The sequence below is a fragment of the Sphaerodactylus townsendi genome, linkage group LG03, assembly GCF_021028975.2.
Source record: "Sphaerodactylus townsendi isolate TG3544 linkage group LG03, MPM_Stown_v2.3, whole genome shotgun sequence".
In the NCBI taxonomy this organism is placed as follows: Eukaryota; Metazoa; Chordata; class Lepidosauria; order Squamata; family Sphaerodactylidae; genus Sphaerodactylus; species Sphaerodactylus townsendi.
Genome location: NC_059427.1, coordinates 79,957,512 through 79,983,492, shown reverse-complemented (window position 1 = coordinate 79,983,492; position 25,981 = coordinate 79,957,512). Strand labels below are relative to the sequence as shown.

Below are 25,981 nucleotides of genomic sequence, written 5' to 3'. Positions count from 1 at the left end.
ATCAACGAATTATAATGATTCGTTTATGGTAAGCCAAGACAGATAGAAAAAGTAGTGACGGCACTAGCAAAGTTCATATGCAGAATGATGGTAAAGCCATGTGTGTGTGTGTAATGGCATGATTCAGCATTCTTTATGAAAACATACAACTGTGCTTTTCTAGAGCACATGGAGGGTGAAGTGTTCAGGTCATGCAACTCAAATGAAGTGGAAGATTGATGAACCCTGCAGGTTGTGAAAGAAATATCAGTTCCCAAATGCACATCTATTACCGCTGCAGATGATTATTAATTTCCACACAGCAGGGATGTTCATGATCCCTCTTCCCATTTGTTCAATAAGAACATTTTAGAGAGAAACATAGCAACGCTTGGCATATCATAAAGTTATGAGACAAACCAGAAACATACACAATCATGTCTTTTTAAAATGGGTGAAGTAAAAGGTAAAAAAAATGACAAAGAGCAAACTTTTGTAGAAAGTTTTTTTTAAAAAAACGTTGTCATAACAGAAAAATATTAGAACTAAACCTGTTGAGCTGAAAATGAATAATCCACCAGGCATAAAGCAATTCTTTTCTTTAAAAACTGGATTATAAATTGATGATAGGACTATAATCCACTTTATTCACCTAAACTTGCATTTTTTTAAAAAAAGACGGAAAATGAAATATTTAGTTTCGTGGAGTACAAGTGCAACCTCTGCAGTCACCACTAGTTGTCGCATTCCTACCAGTTTGAGCCCCTGGTATTTTCAGCACTGCGGTTACAGGCAGAGAATGCAGTGCTAATTACACCGAGTAACTCATAAAGCTGTCAGAAGTCCTTATATTCAGGATTAAACAATGAGAAACAGAAAACAACGGGAACCTGAAAAAGGTATGTGGGTGTCCCAAAAGATGGCTTGACTGTGTTCTCAGAAGCAGGCTTCAACCGAGGAAACATACCAGATCTATCATCGCAATCTCATACACATACAGCCCTAGCTCAGTGGTTTTTAAAAACAGCCTACCTGAAGAATACTATGGTCTCCCAAAGGTAGACTCCAAGTGCATTGAGGTTACACATTTTTTCAGATCAGATGAATTTGTAGTCCGCGAGTGAGAAAAAAAAATTGGCACTAAAAAACCCCCAGCTCGAATAAAATGGTGGAATTTTCCTCTTTTTTTTCGTCTCGTTTTAAATGCAATCCTTGTAGTTAGAGGCGGTGTGGGCCAGAGGAAAGAGCTGAGCTTAGACTGGTGAGGAATTCAGGACCCTGGACAGGAACCCCCCCTACGTTTCAGCACCTTGGAGAGAGAAATTGGCATTTAAACTCCGGCGCTGCTCTGCGTGTCCCAGCCTCGCCGTCCGTTGCGGGATGACCAGATTCCTGCCAAGAAATCTCCCTTGTTTTCACTGGGATCCCAGCGCTCGCACCGGGCTTCTGGACCATGCAGAACGCCACGAGAATATATTGGCCATGTGGGGAGACAGGGGTGGGTGGGAGGCAGAAACCCAACGGCTTAATCTCCTCGGGAAGCGGGGCTGCCTTTTTCAGTTATATCCAAGGGAATGTGCCATCCTGCTCGGGCACTGGCTGCATTGTTCCGGCCAGGTTGCTTCCCTGCCCGTCTCCTCGCTGCTGCTGCTGTTGCTTCTTTCTTCCCGGGATCTTGTCCTCACGAATAAGTGATGAGTGCTGCAGGGAAGGCGTCCCATCGCTCGGGGCTAAAGTGCAGAAGGGAGCTCAGGGCAAGTTTCATGGGGCTGGGAGTCCCAGGGCGGTCAGCAAGAAATAACAAGCGAAAAGTCTCTCCGTGGTTTCTTGACCCGGACCATTTTGCTTTTCGTCCCAGCTTCTCCTCAATGGAACCTCCCAGATCTTGAGACTTTCTTGCTGCATTAATTTACTAAACTAAGGGGGGGGGGGGGGGAGGTCGGCGCTGGGGGGGGGGGAGTGTTAAAAAAAGAGAAAGAAAACCCCCAACTGAAAAGCCGGCCTCTGTAGCATCCTGAGTCCTCCCACTGGCTGCTCTTATTGGCCAGCGAGACTGAACAGCTACTCTCTGTTGTGTTTGGATCAAACGCCTATTATTCGGCACAGAGGGTTAACCTTTAAAATGCCAGTGGTTTTTTGTTTCCTGGTTTGAACTCACGGGTTTAAGATTCCGAAATCCCCCCTTTGACGTACCACCTTTCCTGCAAATGTATCACGGTCTCTGGATCAAGGGAGAGATCAGCGGGTTTGACAGATTTCCTTTTGTTCCCACCCCCGCGATGTTTTTTTGAACAGAGTTGGAAAACATCGGAGACAACTCACCTAAGCGTGACAGGTAAGGAGAATTTGGCAGTTTCCGATCACAAAATGAATAGCTCTGCCGGGCGCTGCCTTTTGCTAATCAATATCACTGAAATAAGAGATGTTGGTTTCTCCAAATCCGAGACGGAGTTTTTTAAAAAAGCAATTGAGAAGAGTGTGAGATTCAGTTCTTATAGCTGTTTCCCCGCCCTTTCCGTAACTGTTTGCCCCTTCCCAATATTTTAAACAAACAATTACGAAGTTTCCCTTAGACCAGACTTCTCTGTTTCTCTAGTCTTTGCCTCCGTCCCTTGATTCCATTCTGACTAGAAATGCAGTTTGGGGCGAGAGGACATTCTGCCACTGGGTTGGGTCGTGCTTTGTTAGGTAGAATTAGGTTTCCCCGACTATGTACAGATTAGTAGCATCCATTCTTTGTGCTCATGTTTGTCTCTGAAAATTCACATTAGAAATCAATGCACTTTACCTGCATGAAGTCACCCAACTGGCAGATAAATGTTTTCTGGTGTGTCATGAATGTGTTCTTTCACTCACAGTGCTTTGTAGCATTGAATCTCAGCACTGACCTGCTCTGATGCTCAAAGATACAAGTTTTCAATGTTTCATGCTTGGTTAGAGATCTCTTTCTACACAGTAACTATGACACAACTAAGTTTTATATATCGCATTAAGAGAGGGGGTGGGGAAGGCCAGGGCAGCAGGCAAGGTGTCTTAGTGATGGGTGTGTGTGTGTGGGGGGGGGGGGGCTGCTGATCATAACACTGAATGACAGCATTTGGGGGTTGGGAGAGTCTAACAATTTAATCAGTGGGTCTTAAATAAGGCAGGCAATTTCCCATTGATGGTTTACAATGCAGCTCAGTCCTATTAATGCTTACTCAGGACCAAGTCCCATTGATTCCAAGAATACGTATTCTCTAATAAGTGTGCCTTGGACTGCAGTCTTAGGCCGATTACCCACTGCCAAAGTTCCCCAGCCTCACCCAGCTCTGTGAAAAGTGTGGTGGGAAAAGTTGCACCAGAAGTGTTCTCACTTTCCAGTGCGTCAGGACAAGAAATCTGGCCCCACCACGTATTTTCTCTTGGTGCGCCACAAACAGGAAGTGTGTCTGGATAAGATTTCTTGCCCCGATGTGCTCCTTTCTTGGCATGCCACAAACAAGAAGCACATCGGGGCAAGATGTCTTGCCCTGATGCCCTTCTTGTCCCACCACGCACCAGTTTCCAGTGGGTAATTGGCGTTAGATTGTTAAGAAAATAATATGCTTTCAGTGTCTAGTTATTACAGACATTACCAACAGACATTGATTTCCATGGGAGATATAGCACACATCTAACTTTCACACAGAGTTGAAAAGTGTATTCCTTAGCCTGGATTGTGCCTATGGTGTTTTAATGTATGGGTTTCCTTTTTTAAAAATACATTGGATGGTATATTTGTCTTGTTACCAGCTTGATGTCAAACAAGACAGATTATACATGCTTATGTAAGTAAATGGATGTGAGACAAGAGGCTAATTTGAACTGTTACCCCAGCATTAGAACAAGCTCTGCTATCCCCTCCTTTCAGGCTTTCTTGATCAAAGGATCCCAAAGGACTTACTGGCAATGAGGCACAGAGTTGCTTTCTCTGCCTTCCTCAGGATGCCTCACACTTGACACTGTGAGTCTGCCCTGAGGACCTGATGTTTTTCATTGCAAACAAATGGAACATAAAGACTTACATGGTGAAAAATACAAAATGAAATGAGGGTCAAGCGCTTAAGATCCCTAATGCATATTATTTTTTTTAAATGATGTGTGCAAAATATTTATATGGGAAATGTAAAGAAGTAAAACCATTGTGTGCAGGTGGTTAGAGAGCTGGACTATCATCTGTCACCAATTCAAATTCTGCTGCGGAAGCTTGCTGAGTGACCTTGGGCCATTCAGTCAGGCGAACCTATCTTATAGGGTTGTTGTGAGGATAAAATAGAAGAAAAGAGAATAATGTAATCTGGTTGGGGTCATCTTTGGGGAGAATGAGGAGGCTGCAGCAAGCTACAGATTGCAAAAAGTGGAGCGGGGGAAGTGGGATCATAAGGAATGAGAAGAATATCTAAGCATATCACTATACTTTCATGAAATCCATTTAGTCTTCTATTTTGTTTTCAGCTGCAACTGATCAGATTCCTAAATGTAATACTGTGTAACCTCAAACATAGCTGATTCTCCTCAATTTTTCAGGAGCATTTTCCTAATATCATCCATGATATCCTTCTTGATAGGTTAGCTGGACTGGGGTTGGAGGAGGGTACCTTGCTTTGGACTTCAGTTTTTACTTAGCTGACTGATTACAGAAGGTGGAACTGAAGAACCTCTGCTGGGCTCCAAGGTGTCTTATAGAGATCTATCTTGGCCCCCATGCAGTTCAATGTATATATGACCTTGCTGCAAAAGATTGCCCGGTGATTTGAAGGGAGGGGCCACCAATAGGTAGACAACCTTCCTCTTTATTTCTGCTTAACAGTTGAATCAAATGGGTCTATGGAGGTGCCAAACGTTTGGAGAAAGTAGCAAGGGGAGTGGGGACCTGAAAACTGAATAGACTAGACAAGACTAAAGCACTGTTGGTCAATGGAAAAGTTATCTGAAGACTATGAAGTCAGCCTGTTCTGGAGGGATTCCACCCTCCTGAAGATGATTGTGCTGCTGGATCCTGGCTAGTGGTTGGAGGGAAAGATCTCTGTGTCATGTAGCACCTTTTATCAGCTTATCTGTCAACATAGGCTCCATTTGAAAAAACCCTGATCTGGCCATGTTGATCCATGCTCTGATTACATCCAGATTAGATTACTGTAATGTGAGCTATTTTGGAAAACTGTTGAGAATATTCCATAGGGACTGAGCTATTGTTGGGACTGGGTTTGTGGATCATTGTCACCCCTGTAAAGAGAGATCTGCTCTGAGTACCCATTTATTGCCAGCTGGCTCTTGCCTTTAAGGCTCTAAACAGCTTGGGATATTTGAAGAGCTGCCTCCTCCAGTACTGTCCAACCTGCCAGCCAAGATCCTCTTCCAAAGTCCTGCTCTCTGCACACCTGTTTGCAGAGTTGAGACATAAATTCCCACTCACAATCACTCAGTTACTGGGGTACACACATACAAGGTTTCCTATGATGTAATTTAGAGGTTAAAGACAGGTTTTGGATATACATAGAAAGAAAGGATGGGGCATCAAATATAATATTTACCAGTCCTTTAGTGGATGTCCAGGAAACAGAGACCTAATGGCTAGGCTCTGGATGATCAGCGCTGTTGGAACAATATTATTGAGCACCATGATGGTATGATAATATTGAACATCTGACTGGGGTCTGGGGTAGACTTTTATAGGGTAAAACATATCTTGGGGCAGGGGAAATCCTTAAACAAAGGATTTTTCCTGCTATTCCAGGTGAGGTAATGGTCTTGAGTATCAGACCATTGACCTGATGGCTGAGCTATTATCTCCATGGTTTTTGCCAGGTGTTGGACAAAACAGGTAACACCCCTTAGTGGGTGTTGCAACATAGATGGTCACAGGAGGATGAGTCAGAGGAAGACTCTTGAGTAGATTAAGAGAGGTAGACAAAATAACTGGTTTCGCCCAGGTGTGCTATTGTCCATATTCAAATGCTGTTTCCTGAGTATGTGCTAGGCGGGGGGGGGGGGGGGGGGGGGGGGGGGGGGGCATTAAGCATTCTTGCCCACAAGTTCAGACACAGTCCCAAGATGGAATTTCCTATGTTCAGGGCACTGTTCTGCCAGGACTGACAGGGCAGCATTCCGGGAGAAAGACTATTCTCTCTCCCTCTGCACCACCCAGGTCAGGTTGGCTACAGTTGAGAGAGGGGAGTAAGCTAGAAGCCACATATGCATCAAAGGAGAAGCAAGCAGAAGGGGAAAAGAGTAAGGTTAGGTTATCTGGGGAAAAGTGAATTTGGGATAGGATGGTGTGGTCAAAGGTTAAAATATATTGTAAGAGAGATGACACAGGATTTGGGAATTATATAATTACAACTGATGCAGGAGCAGAGGATGCTGTGATTTCTGTAGGTGTTTTTGAGCCACAATATTATTTCAACACCCTTTTGGTAATAAGTATATTAGAGTCAGGTAATCAGAGTTGGGAGGAAACAAAAGCCTCTCTATTCCAATTCTCATCTATGAAACCAGCAGCATTCATTTATTTACTTCGCACATTTTTATCCTGGTTTTCTCAAAGAAGCTCAGGATCTCGCTGCTTCTTTTTTCCACAACAGCCCTATGAGGAAGATTAAGCTGAAAGAAAGCATGACTGGCCCAAATTCCCTGAAGCAAGCGTCATCTATCCCCAAGATAGAAATTTCAATTCTTTGTTACAGCCTGGTGTAGTTTAACTGGTGTAGTTTAACAAAGGACACAACCTCCTTTCACAGTGAAGTCAAAACATTAAACATTTTCTGTTTTTCTATTTTGAATTATGTATAGAGCACTGTGTGTGTCTGGTTCATGGCAGTTTTGTGCTCTTTCCATTCATATGTATCTTTTCTACCATTTGTTTTGACTATATGAGCATGGCCATTGATAAAGCACTGCAAAGCAACAGTCTTTTAGTGTTTATACAGTTGGACCAATGTTCTTTTTTATTTGGTATTATACCATTGGGTTGGATCCAGACTAATTTTTCCGTTCACTCAAAGCACTTCTGTCAGTGAAACAGAATGTTCCTGCCTCCCTCTTTTGCTGTAGCCCATTAACTCCACAGAATCTTGCTCCTGGGGAGAAACTCCTTCCACCCCAAACTGCACAAAGGGAAAATCAAGGGTCTGTAGCAGAAAAAAAAAGGAATAGGTGAACATTTCTTTTTCCCCTCCGTTAGTGGAAAATGTGTCTGGATCCAGCCCAATGTGCAGAAGAACATGTGCACATTAATAAAACAGTATGGAACGGAAGCCTGAAACTGAATAATGTGTGAAACAGGAAAATGGCATTTGCATCTGCCAGCCAAAGTGCACAAGCTATGTGATGCTCCCTTTCCATGACAAAGCTGAATCATGTCAGTACAGGGAACCCTCGGGTTTTTTTTTAAAAGGAAAAGCTGAATCTTGAAATTACCTTCATGCATCTTTCAGTGATGTCCATGTATAATCATGAAGCCAACAACATGTATGTATAGGATGTATAGGATTAACTCTTTTTAATAACTCCTATACTAGTAGATTAGCTGTCACATTGATTCCTTAGTCAGACATGCCAAGAGACATCTTAGGAATTCAGACTTGGAGTGAGTGTTCTACTCTCTTCCATCCTCAGGACTCTATGATTTCTGACTGCTACAGTTGACACTTGAATTTCTGATTGCTACAGTTGACACTTGAATGACTTTAGCTGAAGTTCTGAAAATCATCTGTTGATATAACCCTAAGACTGGTTATCTCAACAGATGATTTTCAAAACTTCAGCAGAAGTTTCCTATTTCTTCAATTTGTCTGAGAACAATTGTATATCTTTGGTTGCTGTCATTTCTGTTTGAACCTTATTGTTCCAAGCAATATATATATACCCACCACTGTGGCTCAGATCAACCACACTTGGTTGATCTAGGTGGTAGCACTAGCCCTCCTGCAAAGGATCAGGCCTATCCATTCTCCCATACCATACATCCTTAGGAGGGGATGGTGGCTCTTCTTCCCTTACTCCTGCGCCTGATAGAAGAAACTCCCTGCTCTCTCATGGCAAGTCCTGGCCTGAAACATAGGATTTGCGCTGATGGAAGACTTTGGAAACATTATGTGGGGATGGATATTCTGAAGTCATAATTTGATGGAGAAAAAATCTGTTTGTTTTAGAATATTCATGAGTTACTCCTCTCACCCCACAGCTCATGACAAAAACAGATCTAGAAATATAACAATTTCAGCCACATTAAAAACGTTAAAGATTATAAACACAATTTAAAATGTGGGGTAAGATTCCACTTAAAAGGACTTCCCAAATTAAAAAAAAACACTTTTGCTGATGTCAGCAGGCATGTAAAAAAGAGCCAAACATAATTCTGGGGGGTGGGGCATGGAGTTCAGAGTTTACAGCATCACTACAATTGTCCTTTCCCGGCAGCTGCATGTGCATGTTCAGAACGTAAGGGCTCCTAGGTAACTTTGGTTTCCAGCTAGAGACTCCCAAGCAGAACTCCTGAAATTTTTACTTACAATTTTTACACGCCACACCTTCAGAAAATTGCTTGAGGCCTCTCACAACATAAATGATAAATAAAATAAAATCATTAAAATTAACAACCATGAAAAACCAGATCAAAAGCTTAGAAGCATAAAAGCACATAGAAACCCAGAAGTATAAAACTAGTGGCAGCTGAAACAGTCCTCACAAGTCCTTAGGCAGATTGTAAAACTGATTAAAAACACGAGAGTTAAAAGCATAAAAATAAAAAGAATTAGTCTGGACTGCTGCCTCAGATGAGCCTCAAAGGGGACACCATTTCTCAGGTGAGGAGCCACCACTGAAAAGGACCTTACCAGGTTGCTCACTTCTGCTCATCTAGTTCACCTCTGAAGGTGGAGGTATAAAGGCAGTATTTGTAAGGATAACAACTGGGATGAATTGTCCAAGAGCAGGAAGTCTTTCCAGTTCTCCCTCTGTAAACCACTTAGGACCTTATTCAGCAATTTGAGTTGTGCCTGGAAACAGTGCATCCTCTGCCTGAAAGCCTGGCGAACTGCTGCCAGTCATGGGTGACTATTGTTCTAGATGGATCATTAGCCCAACATGGTAGGAAATATTTATGTATATCCTCCTTGACAGATAATGTTGGCATCGGCATCTTAAAAAAAAGTAGTTGCAGCTTGTTTAAACAACCAAACCATTCCTTCTGTCAAAGATCCTTTTCTTCCCAGAGGACCACTTCATTCAGTATTCATGTACAAATGAATTCTGTTTGAAAAAATGCCCACGGGACTGAATATGGCCACAAGATTACAGCATCCTGGCACTACATAGAGCTTCAGCTGCTTGTTTTAAAGGTAATGGCTTGGCATTGATCTTATAACTCTCACCAAAGGACTGATGAAGAGATATTGTTTCCTTCATTGTATATATAGCTGGGTTTATTTGAATAGCTAAGGGAGGTGTTGCCAGAGGACTCTTTCATTACAAGAGATTTTGCACCCGCATATTCTTCAATGAAAGTTCTTCCAATTTTCATGAATTTGAGCCCATCAGAAATAAAATTATACCCATATTAGTTCAATTTTGGTTATCTTTAAAGATTTTTTTTAAAAAACAGGCATTTTAAGTATGCTGTTTTTTATGGGTATGAATGAGGTTTTTTTTACATGCTATGTTTTCAGATTGTCATCGTGCACAGATTATGTTACAGTATGACTTAAATCTCTACTCCAGATGCCCGTACGCACTCTGATGCATATACACAAAGCCTCATAAGTGAGCTCCGCAATTTTCTACATGCATTTTTGCATGTACATGGAGTGGTTCCCTCTGCTGAAATATGATTCCTTGTAGGTGCATCAGCCTTCCTGTTTCAGCAAGTTAGGTGTAATGCAACCTGCCTTGACACTTCAGCATAAAGAGGGACAGAAATCTAAATATTAGCCTGGTATCCATTGTACTCTCTGATTTGGAGGAAGAGATTTAAGACACTATCCACCTGGGCATCCTTGTTTGCTCTTGTGCCACACCCATTTCTTTCAGCAGGGTAGTTGCAAAAAAACTTCCTAGTGGCTTATACTGTTTCTTCAGTATAATTAAATGGTACCAGTAGTTATATTATTAAATTGCATTAATCTTTTTTTTTAAAAAAAAATCTGATTGATTTAATCAACCTGATAGTATGCACTGGCTTTTTCCCTGCAGGTATTTTTAGGAATAAGTGAACCTTATATTCCCTATTTACTCATTCTTTAAGACTGACCCACCACTCAAGTACTGCCGTTCTTGAGGCTGCCGTTCCATCTTATTATAGCTGGGCCTGCTTTATTTATACATTCCATCGCAGGCCCTGCCTACTTCCTCCCCTTCTTTTTCTTTCTTTGGCCTTTGACGGGGCGCCTGTCTTAAACAATTTTATAAATTGGGTTGTCTAACTTATAGTTTCTTGTTGTACACTGCTGCTTATGTCTTAGGTTTTAATGATTTTAGTATTTTATGCTGTTGATTTGCTGTTTGATGTAACAGCCATGTTGTGAGCCGCCTTGAGCCCTCCGGGGATAAGGCGGCCTATAAGTTTAATAAAATAAATAAATAAATAAATACTGCTAAAGAACTCACTGAAGCTGTAGCAAGAGATCTCGCTTCAGAATGTTTCAAATGACCTTTCTGAGTCTGTGAATTGACACAATATAGACCCGTAGAACTTTCTGAGGCTGTGAACTGTCACAGTTTAGACCTACTAACTTCAGCAGTAGGGTTCAGACATACACATCTTGAATTAAAACAGTCTTGATTAGCTTCACTAGAACAAGGACAGCATAGTGGAGAGGTTTAATAAAGAGTTGTTTAAATAGTACCCTAACCCTTTAGAAACTACTTTGCTGCTCATGACTCCCATATGTATGTAATTACATTTTTACCCTGCCCTTCAACATCATTCTTCCCTCCTCCATTTTATCTTCAGAATTCTGTCAGGTAGTTTGGACTGAGATAGAATAACTAGCTAAGGGTCATCCGGGGAGCTCAATAGCTAAGTGGAGACTTGAGTCTGGGTTTACACAACCTCAATCCACACTTTCCCCACTATACCACATGATTTCCCATCAGGCTGAGGTAAATGAATAAATGTGGATGAGTACCAATCATGTGAGCAGTTTCTAGGGAATTGGCATCTGTACTCCTGGCATTGTGATATTCTGTGATTGGGAACCACGTGAACTATATCTAGTATGTGGTTATTTGAATATTTCCCCAGTTGGGTGGGAACCATTAATGAAAAAAAGTTCTCATGTGGCTAGGGAAATGTGTAAAGGACCCCATGTTACTATGTGATAAAATTGGGCAACTTACAGTTTTTCAACTGGTTCCCATCCCATGATACATTCAATAGTATCTGTTTTAATATCTTCCAAGTGAAAGATAAATGGTAATGTTGTACCTTTGAGCTACTTCATGTACCATCCAATTAATGAGGGAATATGTGTGATGACACCTACTTGTGTCAGTTCCTGTCGGTGTCAGCCATGGAAATGTAGCAAATGGAAAGCCACCTTAAGGACTTCATCTTGCCCAACATCACTGGCAAGGAGAGTCCCAGCAACTGTTGTCCACTCCTTCATGTAGAATCTAGTTTTGCTTTGCCAAGGAGAAAGGACAAGTGCACCAGCTGTTTTCTATGCTCTCTCTGGCATTGGGTACATGTAACTGCTTTCCTGAATCCAGACAAGAGCAGCCATTGCTGGAGAGAACAAGGAAAACAGCTGAAACAGCAATTTCCTTGTTTACACTGGCAAATGAAACCTAAAAGGTTGCAATTTGCACTTGCAAAGAACAACTGAGCACTACTGTGAGCATGGGATAATGGCAGAGGCTCTTTCCTAGTTAGGAATTCAGGCAAAGAGGAGACTGGAAAGGGGCCTGTATTTGCAGCTGCCTGTAATGGCCATCACAACCTGGCAGTTCCAGGATGATTAATTATATATGCTTCTTCATTTAGAATGTTATGTGTAAATAACAATTTCAGTTGACAGTAGGATGCTTGAACACCTACTAGCTCAGCTCGCTTTCTGTTCACCAGTGATGATCATGAAGCTGATTAATTGACAGACTGTTTGACTGTCTGCAACCTGTTCAGATCTATGTGCACGAACAGGTTACTTGCAGCCATAAGAAACTGACTCTTAGCTGTTAAAGGAACCACTGGGAATTGGCTTTTGATTGCCTGCTGGAGACATTTTGCTCTGTACCCAGAGTAGGAGCTTTTGTAGTAGGGTGGGATCAAGAGCCAAGTCTCAGCTGATAGGATCAACTGGAAATTGGGGTCTGTCTTAGAAAGTAGACTGCATCCTAGTCCTGAGGAGATGCAGCAATTTGGAGATTCAGTAGCATTGCTTCTGCCCCATCTAGCTTTCAGGCAAGGGAAGAGAAATTATCCCATTCTCCTTTCCTTTCCGCAATGTGGAGCTAAAAAGCCAATTCTGCGTTGGGTGTGAATGACCTTTGGATTCCCCTGTTCCATTGTAAGAAGGCTACGACACAAAGGAGTGCTTACAGATCAGAACTGACTCCCATCTGATCCCCTGACCATCTATCAGTCAGCTGCAACAGGTAGCTGCAAAGTTGCTTAGCGGGTGCCCCAAGTTTCTTGGTGCCAGCTGAACATATCTGTGATTGGCTCACTGTCAGATTGTGAGAGCATGTTTGACTGCTAAACAGCTTTGCTGTGAAATTTGCAGCATTCCTAGGTAACAGTGGGGTGGATTCTACTCCTACCACTCCACTGAGCACCGTGTTCGCTTATTAAAATACTTTGCTACCCCTCCTTTAGACTGAAGTTTGAAGCCTTGTTCCATTCTAAGGAGGCTTCCTCTAGTGAAAGTGGCCTCTATGTTGGAGGAAGAGCCTCTTAAACTGGAGGAAGTGTTCTTAGGCTGGAGGTGTCAGGAACAAAAGGGTGTCTAAATTCCATTTACCTTCTACCACAACTTTCAGTAGTTTCAAGTTGTAAGATCCCTTGGAAATTATTTTCTTTAAGATAATTTTTGCACATTCCAAATATCCCAGGTTGAGCAAGGGAAATATCCCGGTATAGTCAAGAAGTTTGCATGGTTCCCGGTCCTAAAGCAGGTTTGTCACGCAATATTTCCCTCATCCCAGGATTTTCAAAAATCCTGTGTTGAAACCCCTACTGTGCAAACACCATGGGAGCAGAACCAGTTTATTCTCCCTGCCCAGTTGCTTGATCTTTCCACCCCACCGGCCGCCCCCCTGTTCTTCCTACCTGTCAGTTTTCATGTCAGTTTTCAACTCTGCTGAATTGCTGACTGTTGCACCCTGCCCTTCCTGAAACATTCCCCCAAGCACATTTTCTGCTCATGGTAGCAACCGGGTGCCATTTTTTCCTGGGTTAATCAAAAGTGGAATCCCAAAATGTCCCCATTTTCTTTTCTGTCCATGTACTGGTTGCTAGGAGTGCAAATGTCCTAGCCTGCCAGGTTCCCAGAGAATCAGGTCCCAGCTAATAGCATGCACAGAAGCAAGAGGGGGAGAGAGCAGTCTTACTCTGAGTCCACAGAAACAGAGTCCAAGCAGGTCTGGAAAGAGGAAGTCAAGGGTCCAAGTGAGATCAGGTCAGGCAATCCAATCCCAGTCAGAGGTTCAAGGAATCAGTCTGCCAGCAGGCACAGCAGAAAGCTGTCAGGCTTTCAACCAGGTGGTTTTTGCAAGTTCCACCTCCTGAAGCAGTCTCTTGTAAGCCTTTGCTGTAGCTCATACTTGATCCTGAGCTGACTCACAGCATTCTCTGTGATGCCTTAGGCCCTAGGCTTCCAAGAATGCACTTTTAGAGACTGTGCCTTTTAGAATGCAAATCCTGCCTGGTGTGAATCCTCAGCTGTTTTACAGACTCAGGGGAGCTGGGTGGACTGCTAGACTGGCCCTCAGTAACTTGAGGTGGTTCTGCAAACACTCTGGCTTCCACCTCATGACTTGGGCCAGCTCTGTCTGCAACCTGTGAGGCTTCTGGTGGTGCTTCAGGTTCAGTTGACTGGGGTTCCAGCACAGTGGGGTCATCCTGCCATTACTCCTCATCAGAGGACTCCTAGCTGGCTGATTCTGAGTCCATGACAGCATAGCTATGGAGATGTGCACTTTGGGCCTAATGTTAGTGGGCATTTCATGGGGGCGGTGGGGGCAGGGAGTCTCTCGTTTTCTACAAAAATAGGAGTGGGAACGTGATGTGATGCTCTGTCCCATTGTTTTTTTGCTTCCACTTGTTCTGTTGAGGCCTGTGCTGGGACTTACCCAGAACTGGAAAAAAGTTGCTGCAAACAACAGCCTATTAGAATGTGGGACACTGGGGATGTTTGTGCATGCACAGATACACTTGCTGTGTAAATACAACGGACCTTGGCTCATGCGAAACAAAGTGGAGTATTTCCTCCCAGTCTTCACTTGATTCTTTTTACAGAAACAGGCAACCATGAGATGGGAGAAACCAGGATAAAGTTGACCCGGATTGTAAGATACCAATTGTAACCCAGTATAATTGTGCCGTGCAGAAATGGCCTAAGTATCTAGAGAGACTGAATTACTTCCTGCTCCTTTTTATCCATACAGTTTGTATTTCCAGCTTACAGTGCAATAAGGTCTTATAACTTGCTTGCTTTTCTTAGGACTGTTCCATTCAGTTGAATTTAATTCATTTAGATACAAAACTGTATCTGAGCCTGTTTACCTTTTACCTCAGCTGTTTCACAGAGGAAGGTTACTTGGAGGATGGATCCTCTCCACTGTGTTTTTCCCATTGGTTTACTCTGACCAGTGATGGTGAACCTTTTCGAGACCGAGTGCCCAAATTGCAACCCAAAACCCACTTATTTATCGCAAAGTGCCAACACTGCAGTTTAACCTGAATAACCTCCTCAAGCAGGGGCCAGCCTGCTATAGCCTCCAACAAGTCCCACATGCACCGCTCTGCGCCTCTCTAGCATCTCTGCTGCCTCTGCCACCCCCCTCCCCGAGCAGCAGCCACCTGGAGCACAGGCACCAGGCCTGCCAGCCAAGTCCTCCCTGCTGCTGAGGTGCATGCACATCAAGTCCAGCAGCCCAGGCCAGCCTAGATGTGGGGGGGGGGCAATTTCCCCCCACATGATGAACTCTGTGCATGCATGCCCACAGAGAGGGCTCTGAGTGCCACCTCTGGCACCCGTGCCATAGGTTTGCCACCACTGCTCTAGACCCAAGAAGTGCAATATTAGTGTAAACTTGGTTGTGCATAAATATGGCCACAGCTCTTTCCATGAGTGCAGCAGCTAGAAAAAGCATTGCTGTGATTATGGATTATGGCTCCCTGTACAGCCCTGCTCACTCGTAATTTCTTGTGTGATTATGGTGCTGCGACTGCTCATGTGTTAGTGAATCCAATGTGGGAATCAGCCTTGAGTCTTTTATTATTACATTAACAACAGCTCACTTTGATGTACTGAAAAAACCAAGAAAGCTGAAGAACACAGGAAGATTGGAAGGATGGTCAAAGTGAGAACTGAAGGTATTAGTAAAATAATACAATCTTTTTTTCTGCAGCGCTAAACACGGTTTGATGTACCCTACAGACTCTGATGAGAGAGAGCCAACTTTTCATATGAGAATCATTCATAATCCTTAGTTAAAATTTGGTGGCAATCATATTTGCTAATCAATTCCAGTTCAGCAGCTTCACATCATGATAGTCCTTGGAAATGATTCTGTTTAAGTGTCTTGGGAGACTGAATCACTCCCTGGTCATTCTTTATTTTTATAGTTTGTATTCCGAGAATACAGTGCAGTAAGGTAAAGCTTTCATCATTTTCTTGTTTTCCTTAGGACTGTTTCATTCAGGTTTTTTTAGTTGTACCATGTGATGCAACAACTTGAATGCAGTGCAATTACAGAAACAGTCTGGATGTTTCTAGCCTCGTTCCCAGTCTGCATTTTGCACTATTGCTTTGTCATCATAGTCAGGGAAATGCAGCAAGACTGTTCTAGAGAACAATTCTTTAAGCCAATTTGTTTTTATATTGGTGGTATGCTCCCCAGTGTATGTGTATGGCTGGGATACTATGTTTAGACTTTCCCTAGTTTTCCATGTCCTGACCTGGATAACTCAGGCTAGCCTGATCTTGTCAGATCTCAGAAGGTAAGCAATCTTGGTCTTTTGGCTAAGATCAAGTGTGTGGTGATGATGAGAAGGTAAGCAGGGTTAACCCTGGCAAGTATTTTATTCAGGAGACAGACAATGGCAAACCACTTCTGAATGTCTCTAGCCTTGAAAACCCTACCGGGGCCACCAAAAGTCACAAAAGGCAGAATAAATAAATAAAATCCTCCATTCTTTAGGATCCTAATGAAACAACTTTTTTTCCTTCACATGACTATGGTCCTTCAAAAATATATATAACAGGAACACAAAAATTTTCCCTAGGAAAACATTACAGAGTGATCTGCCTAAAAGCTGTGAATTTTGCAGAAAACCTACTCAACAAGTAAACATAGTATGGTTGACAGGTGTGATTACTCATGAATCAAATATCTAATATGTTTACCAGTCCAATGTTCACTTTGAATAGTTTTTGAACAGCAGTAAATGTGGTGCCATAATTTTCTTTCCTTGTCTTTCAGTTTTTTAAAATATGGATAATAGATGATTCTACCCAGGATCGTGAATGGTCAGGCATGAAGGGCAAGTGATGACTTCCATAAAGCTATGCAAAATGCACATGTATATAAAAATGTGGATCCCAGGGATGTAGATTAACTGAACAGTATTTTTTTTTAAAAGCACTTGCAATCACTGACTGACTGATTTGCTGTGTATTTGTGTGGGAGGGGAAATAGGACTACAGTTGGGTTGTGTGAGAAAGCACACATGTAAAACACTGCCAGTTGCATTGTACTGTTTCTGTAGAATAACTGGATTAACAGGCTCTAACTGTTCACGGGTAGCCCAACTACTACCTCCAAAACTTATGCACTGGAATATTTTGGTATTACTTTATGCCTATGATACAATTATGCTATTGGGTTGAAAACAGCTCTTGCCAGATTAGCTGACAATTAATTATCAGCAAACCAAGGTTTTGGCAAACATTCAAGAATCAAGGCCTGGTGTATAAAAGGGAAAAATCTAGAACAGGTAAACAATTTTAGATATCTGGGAGATGACACTTCAGGCGTCTGGCTTGAAGGTGGAATGTTGTAAATATGCTGCAGATTTAGGGGAGAGATCTGTCCACAATATAATCAAATTTTTCTGCACACAGGGGGCCTATTTTGTACCAGTTTCCTACAGATTGTTTCAGACAAAAAACAAAGGCATAAATGTTTTATGGAATATGGTCACCTGCTTCTTGTTTTATACTGCTAGAGAAGGTGCAATTCTTCAGGTTCCCAAATATGTCCCTAATTCATTGGTTTGGTTAGAAACAGGCTTGCTGAAGGGTGAAACAAGATTTGGCCTCTCATCTACTTGGTTATGGTTAAAATTAATTTTTGACCCAAATGTTCTGTTACCACTGAGCCTGTGTGACAACTTTAAGTCTAAATGGCAAAATACTATTGAAAGCAAATTTGAAAGTCTTCATTTCTCCTTCTACCCCAAGCTTTTCTTGACCAAGCAAAGCAAAGTATAAGACAAAGGACCAAAGATATAGAACACCAATTGGATTTTTCAAGATCACTGATGTTCATAGGATCTCCTAGTTGTACATATATCCATACTTCAGCTGCCAACTTTTCCTTTTTGGAAATAAAGGGCTATTGGAGGGCATTCATGTAAGAGGGACATTTCACCAAGCTAAGCTCTCACCAAGGTGTTAAGGGACAATTTGCCCACTCCAATGACACACAGTCACTCTCTCTTTGTTAAAAGCAAATCAGTGGCCACGAAGGAGAATGTTTTGGAATTTTTGGATGTCACTGGAAAAAGGTCTCACAAGCATTGCATTGGACAGAGTGACAGAAATGTAATATTTGTGGCCAATACTGTGATAATGGTACCAAAGGGATTCAAGCCATTGTTCTAGGAAAAAACTCCCCAGGCATTATTTGTATCTTGTTCTCTCCACAACTGGAATCTCGTGTTGTGCATGCTGCAGACAATTTTGGCCAGGCAAAGAATTTTTTTTGTAACATTACATCACCTTTATTCATTTTTATCCTTGGTCTTGCAGCATTTGCCAAAACTGACCCTGAAAGCTCTGTCTCAGACATCTTGCAATGTGTCATGTTGGAGTAGGTGCTGTCAAATCAGTTTTGCTGACTCTCTCTTCATCATTATGGGTACATGCAGGTAAAAAGTATATCTGGTCATCTTTGCAGCCAATTAGGGCAGGCACTCAAGGCTCTTAACAGTTTAAAAAGATAATGTGACTCAATTTTTAAAATAGTACAAACAAGAGGGGACCTGTAAGACTTGCACAGAGGAATCCCTTCTCTACCCCATTATTGAGCCTCATGTTGCTCCAAGCCTCACTATCAAATTGGCCCACAGTTGGCTATTAGATATTTAGATATATAAAGATTTGGATTGTGATATTTGTTGTAGGATCCAATTAGTTGTTCCAAGGTGCAACTCTTGGTGTAAAAATTGACTGACTGACTGACTGACTGATTGATTCGGTTTGTATCCCGCCCTCCCCTGGAGGGCTCAGGGTGGCGTACATAACAATAACATAATAACGTAACAATAACATTCAATATATTACAATAAATAGTTAACATCAATAAAGATGGGCAATAAAGTCAGCAAATAGCAGACATCACAACATCATACATTACAAATCATAATATACCATCAATAAATTGGAAAAACATCAATAGGCATAACACAATAGGATACAATATAATAATATCAACAAGATAACAATCATAACAATATACCTAACAAAATCAGTAAATATCAATAAATATTGCACAATTATTTTTAAAAAACAACAATAATTCTAGCCCAATAACAGTTCAAAATACAGGTAGAGATGGCGACTTCTTCAAAAACGAGAACTACAAATACAATCTAGTTCTAACTATCTAGACAGTCTATAGCCGTGGTGGCGAACCTTTGGCACTCCAGATGTTATGGACTACAATTCCCATCAGCCCCTGCCAGCATGGTCAATTAGCCATGCTGGCAGGGGCTGATGGGAATTGTAGTCCATAACATCTGGAGTGCCAAAGGTTCGCCACCACTGGTCTATAGGGTGGTAGGGCAATGGCTAAGCCTAGCGCTAACTTAAAAATAAGAACAGTCACTAACTAAGCTTAATACATAAACATATTACCCTAACTCTAACTCTATAAACAACTAAGAATATAACAACATTACTACTTAACAAACAATTAAACTAGCTAATGCAATCAAAGTCTCTAACAGCTGTAAGAACCAACCCCAACCCTCCCTCACAGTCAGCACACCCAGTAATAGTAACACTGAACTCTGTTCTCTATGGGGTCTGGTAGTCCGCCACCATGTTTTTGCCATGACTGTTGAGTAAGAGATTTGGGTGCATGATAGTTCCAGTACAATAGTTCAGAGCAAAACAGTTCCAAGCATGATGGTCCTTTGCATTCTGTGGGAGCCCCTGCCACTACCCCCCATTACCATCTGGGGGCTGCCAGCGATGGACAGATGCCCTTCAGCACTCTCACTGCTGGTGGATTGTTGCCGTTGCTGCCCCCATGGGCCCGAATGATGTCACCTGGAAATTTGCCTCATGCAGTCTTGCCCCACCGGCCGCTGCCTGTGTGCCTCAGTCAAATACATGATACATTTCTCACTATTAAAAATATTTTTAATTAACTAAGTTATGGATTCCTTGATCCAGTGCTGAGTGATAAGATTAAGTTCCCCTCCTTCAACCTGACTTCAACCTGATGGTTCTAATTGAACATCTTAGTATGTTGGGCATTGCTTAAACATTTTGGACAGATGTAGATTGGCTTCCCCACTTTCAATGGTGAGAGTGGAGAAACCTTTCCATAGATGTTGAGACTGAGAAAAACACTTTTATTCCTTTTACACAAATGATGCCAAGTTTACTGAATAGTGCATCAAATAAAATTATGGAAGGCTTATTTTCTTCTCTCTGGTTTTATACAAAGTAATATAAGTAACTAATAAAGCACAATTTGGTATGATTTCTCTTTCCCCAGAGTAAGCAAACTGAAATGGAAAAGGAAGTGGTTGAAGAAGCAAAGGCAGAGCCAGTGGGTGGAGCAAAATGGAAGGGATGTTGTTAGAGAAGAGGGCTTCTTTTGCTGAGGGCCCACACACACCTGGAACCAGCCCCAACTGTAATTAACTGTACTTTCTATTACAAAAACATTTCAACTGAGAATTCATTATGTCATCGTCATTATCACTGATGATTTCTACATCAATAGTTATTTATTACAGAAGTCCACAAGAAAGGGCCACTCCAGTAAGCAGAAAAGGCAACCCCCCCACACACAATGGTTGGTGCAGTGGAGGGGACAACCCCTGCATGTTTCACCGATGCTTTGTCATCTATTTGGTTAAAGTTAAATTGGTAATGCATGCATGTATGTATATAACAAGTCTCAAAATATATAGATAAAATGAATATATATATATGGGAGCCAGTATGCATTGCATAAAACCATTGTCCTCACAACTCCATTATTACATACTGTGGAATGTACATGATTGGAATAATAGTTCTTAAACAGGAAGATGAAGTCTAGTCTCCCAGATATACACAAGTTAAACAAATCACTAATAGTGCAATCCTATCTCTAAACCAATTGAAACTCAAACTCATCTTTTATTTCAGTGAATTTAAACTGGCATATAACTGTGCACAGGATTGCACTGCAAATCACTATTGTACTCTGCACGCAGTGATTTCTCTTCCAGTATGGTCTCTTCAACTCTATGATTTACTATGGGCTGTCTAGGACACTGGGTTCAGAGGCTGGACTAAGGAGCTGGGAACAGCCCCTGAGGTCATAGTTGAGAAAATCTGGGGGCAGTTGGACAGCATAGAGGCAAAAAGGCAGGTATGGGCAGGAGCTGAGAAAGTTCCATAACCCCTCCTCAGGGAAATTGTACCTGTACATACCACACTGTGCCAATAAAAGTGTGATGTGGCAGCTAAGAAAGCTAATGTGATTTTGGGCTGCATCAATAGGATTCTAGTGTCTAGACTGAGGGATGTAATAGTATCACTTTAGTCTGTGTTGGTCAGACCTCACCTGGAATATTGTATCAAGTTCTAGACACCACAAATCAAAAAGGATATTGACAAGCTGGAACAAGTCTAGAGGAGAGCAACCAAAAATGGTAAAAGGTCTGCTGGATTCCATATGAAGAGAGACTTAGGGAGCTGGGTATCTCTAGAAGGGAGAACAAAAGGTTAAGGAGTGACATGATAGCCATGTTTAAATATTTGAAGGGATGACATGCTGAAGAGGGAGTAAGCTTGCATTTTTTTCTGCTGCTTCAGAGACAAGGACAAGGAGTCATAGGTTCAAGGTGCAGGAAAAGAGATTCCACCTAAACATTAGGATGGTGACAAAAGGAGGGGAAACTGCACCTGGGACATGAAATGCCCGTGTGCCCCCTCCTGCCCCCAACAAGCCCATCCTTCCCCCGACACCCCCTTACCTTGATACGTGACTGCAATGGTGGCACCCGGGGTGAGCCACCCCAGATGTCTCCATTGCAGCTCTGCCTCTGCATTAGGAAGAACTTCCTGGTGGTAAAGGCTGTTCTGTTTGTTTTGATTTTACCCATCCCAAAGTCATTATTTAGTTGTTTAGTCTTCTGAGTGGGACTGAGGTAGCCCTAGCTTCAATCTCCAGCAGATCCTCCTAAAAGGATTAGACAGCAGATGATTTGGAAGACTTCCACCCAAATCCCTGGAGAGTTACTTCTAGTCACAACGATGACCAATGGTCAGATTCACTGTAAGACAGCTTCGTGTTTTAGGTTGGATTAATGAAGAACCATTTCCATAATTTTTTTCAGACAGAGAATCTCTGACCTCTCAAAGCTAGTACTGAACGACAGTAAATAATATCCATGTATGCAGTGGTGTGATTCAAATAATTTAACAGCCAGTTCTGGTGGTGGGATTCAAATAATTTAACAACTGGTTCTGCTGAAGAGATGCAAACCTGCTGAATCCCACCACTGCATGTATGTCTTCTGCATTCTGCCTACTTTTGGCTACAACTGAAGTTTCAAGACTGAATTAGATTTTGTTTCATTCTTGTAGTCACTTAAGTCCAGAGAGAGAGTCAAACAAAATGCCTCCTCTACTTGCTTTATCTGAAAAATAAAATCCTTACCAAGCCAAACTGAATTATATAGCATTTCCAAAAGACAAGTGCTTTCCTCGGGCAGCAAACCTTGCTCCATGTGTTCTGGGGACACTAAATCCATTATTGTCATTGTGTTGTTTAGCAAGGAACTAGTGAGGAAATACTGCCCAGAGAGCCCTGGTTGTGCTTCCCAAAGGCAGAAAAATTTAAATTGCTACTGCAGCATTTTTCTCCTGTTAGATAATCTATAAAATAAATAAAGTTTTTCAAATCACATTAAGCTGGGAACCTTTCATAGTCTTCAGTAAATTCCTATTAAATGGATTTCTCTCTGTAATAAAATACTGCAGCACTAAGCAAATGTGGATTCAGATTAATGAAATCCTCCCAGTAATATGATCATTCTGAACTCACGTTCCTACCCTGTGTCTGTCGATGCCACAGTCAATGTTTACATACACCTTCTGCAATAAAACTTTGACGCTGTTTTCTAAGAATATCACTTTCAAGGATCTAGAAGAATTAGTAAAACAATTGGTAGTTTTATTAGCAATGCAAAGTTTAGAAGAGTGTAAATTCCAAGTGGACTATTTTTGTGGGTCTGGAGCTTGGCTTGAAAGAAACAACATAAAAGATTCATGGCAATTAAAAAACTGGCTGTGGTATGACCTTGAAAAATGTTCCAGTACCAATGGTGTGTTGGTTTAGTATAGACAATTGCTCCAGCTTTTGTAAGGTATCATCCATTCGCCATCAGCAGGCACAGCACTCATCTTATATGTGTGGCTAGCTAAGCTCCCATACTTGTGATTGAGAATTATTGTGATCAGTAGAACATCCATCAGGGCTGGGTGTCTGGAGGACAGCAGCTAGACACATGACAGAGCTGGAAGACAGCAGGGCAGACAGAATAAGGATTCTGGTGGCGGCTTAGTTTCTATCTGCTGGTTAATCTGAAAAACTAGGTCAGAACTAGAAGCTTTGCAGAACCAGATAGAACTTTATTGGTCCCTAGTATCCTCTGAACCTTGCTGCACTGGTACTGCAATACCACTGTTAGGTTATCTGCACTGGTGTTTTCAAGTATAGCAGAAAGAGATCTAACAGTGTCCTCCTCTGGCAAGGTATGATAGTGATACAGAGAGTGAGGTATACTTACCCCACTGCCAGGGCACTCACTCTGTGACCCCAAATCTTTTACAACTTCTTAATTTCCCCTATTTGTATGCCATTAAAGGTTGAATTGAATTGAAATTTCCCTCATAAAATAAGAATTCAAAATGCCAGCTGGGGATGGGGGGGATCTCATCTTGTGAGAGGTGCTATCTGGTCTTCCAGATCTCCCCCCTGCCTAGCAGCACTCTTCCCTCTATCTTTAAACAGTGATGAGACTGTGGAAGTGGGATGCAAGAAGCACTGGATGAATGAAGAGGGAAGGGAGCGTGGTTGGAGTCTACCCTAAAGGACTTGGTGTGAGGCAGCCAGCTAGGTCAGAATTTGGAAACAATGGTCTTGTGTACTGCTTTTTGTTAGTTGGCCCTGATGGGAATTGGACTGTACTCCTTGGTCAACTCCACATGGTCCAAATAGCCCGGGTTGAGCAAGGGAAATATCCCAGTTTGGCCAAGAAGTTCGCACTGGTCCCAGTCCTAAAACGGGTTTGTCCCACCATATTTCCCTCATCCCAGGTTTTTCAAAAACTGCTAAAATCACAATCTTTCCCAAAATCCCGCATTGAACTCGCTTCCATGGGAACACCAGAGAATAAAATTGATTGATTTTTCCTGTCCTGCCACCTGAACTCCCCAGCCTGCCTGACGTCATATCAACTTCATTTCTGCTGAGCCGCAGACCAGCATGGCAGCCCGCCCTTTCCGAAACATTCCCCAAGTTTTCTGCCCTTTGACAGCTCATGCGGGAGCCAGACATGCGAGCCCATATGGGAAAGCATGAGCGCTCGCCCCATTCTCACTTGCTTTCACTAAGTGCTGCTTGCTAACCGGCTGCAGCCTGGCCAGCCCAGTCCTGCAGCTCCAGGCTCACGTTCCCAAAGTATTGGGATTTTACAAGTGTCTGTCACAACTTAGTTATAAAAGGGTTAACTGTTTGTACGTTAATGAGTTGCTGAAATCACTGTTTATGACCTGATCCATTGATTAGCTATTGGTCAGTCAGATAGCCATTGCTTACATGTTAGTGAGCACGTACATCTGAAGTTATAGGGTTAACTCTGTTTCTTTGTTTGAGCAGACACGACACCGGAGAGGAGACACCAGGAAGACAACATCATGTGAGACAGCAAATAGGTAGCAAGATGTAACCAAACATACAGTGATGTAGATGTGTAACAGGAAAGAAAGGATTTATTATTTTATCTCCATGTAACCCTCCCTCATAGTTAGTAAATTCATTTATAAAAAGCAACAGAGAATCTGTCTCTTCTGTTCTACTCTGCTAATAGATAGATAGATAGATAGATAGATAGATAGATAGATAGATAGATAGATAGAGAGAGAGAGAGAGAGAGAGAGAGAGAGAGAATTATACACACACACACACACACACACAACGGGATCTTGGGAGGGGCTGGGAAACTCTTCCGGGAGCCAGGCAAGCGAGCCCATGCAGGAAACATGAGCGCTCACCCCCGTTCCCGCTCGCTAGCCAAACCGCAGCCCGACCAGCCCAGTCCTGCAGTTCTGGGTTCACATTCCCAATGGGGCCGGGAAGCTCTTTCAGGAGCCAGGCAAGCAAGCCTGTGCAGGAAAGCACGAGCACTCGCCCTGTTCCCCCTCGTTCTTGCCAAGCACCACTCGCTGGCTGAGCCACAGCTGGGAGAGCCCAGCCCTGTAGCTCCAGGCTCACATTCCCAACGGGGTCCTGGGAGGGAGGACTGGGGAAGTATTATTTGGTATGTTGGGGGTGGTGGTGGTGAGTGTCTTGTGCTGTGGATTCTTGCACACCTTTAAATGTGGATGGCACATAGTGCTGTGCCCAGTATTGGTCAAACGTTTTTACATTGCATAGCACAACATGCTTGCCATGTTGCTCACTGCACCGGCTCCTTTCCAAAGCTAGGGAAAGGGGTGGTGGTGTCCTGCTTGGTTTTCCTGCGGTTGCTGTGGATCCACCAGTCAGAAGTGTTGCCTTGGGGGGGGGGGAAGAGCCAATCAGAACGCAGCACATAGGGGATGTTCAAGCATGTGTGCTGCATCTGCATTGTAAAAGCAAAAAAAGCCAGGCTTGTGCGAAAGAAATTGGAGTATTTCCTCCCGGTCTTAACTCGACTCCTTCATGGAAACAGGCACCCATGTGAAGGGAGAAACCCGGATAAAATAGACTCAGTTTTTAAATACCAAATGTAACTTGGTATTTATGATGTTGTGCGGAATTGAACCTTGTGACAGCCAAGAGGATTCTGGGTTGCAACCTACCACTTTATCACCTGGCTCCTCTCAGCTCTGTCTCAGCCCACTACTCAGAAGAAAAGGGGTTGAGTGACACAACGAGATACCTGCAAATAAGGAAAATTAGGATAGACTCTGGACCTCCATCTAATACCTCTGATTCAACACCCAGGAGTTACCAAAGTATAGGATACCCCACATCTTGCTTGAGTTATCTGCTTGAGTTTTATTACATTTGTTCCTTCCATTTCAAACTCTTCTGACAGGGT

At 42.5% G+C, this 25,981-nt stretch overlaps 1 protein-coding gene and 1 long non-coding RNA gene across 3 annotated transcripts in view; one reads left to right on the top strand and one right to left on the bottom strand.

Moving 5' to 3' along the window:
* GLRA1 (glycine receptor alpha 1) overlaps window positions 1-1,869 on the bottom strand; it is a 72,043-nt gene extending 70,174 nt beyond the window's left edge. For both annotated transcript variants that reach the window (XM_048491731.1, XM_048491732.1), the window contains exon 1: window positions 1,012-1,869. In XM_048491731.1, the coding sequence (XP_048347688.1) occupies window positions 1,012-1,067 (56 nt within the window). In that variant the 5' untranslated portion in view covers window positions 1,068-1,869. The remainder of the gene's footprint in view (window positions 1-1,011) is intronic.
* A 213-nt stretch (window positions 1,870-2,082) lies between these two features.
* Window positions 2,083-24,660, top strand: LOC125430048. The gene is made up of 3 exons (XR_007244088.1): window positions 2,083-2,314; window positions 20,173-20,313; window positions 24,556-24,660. It is a non-coding gene; the product is annotated as an uncharacterized LOC125430048 (long non-coding RNA).
* Window positions 24,661-25,981: the final 1,321 nt, after the last annotated feature.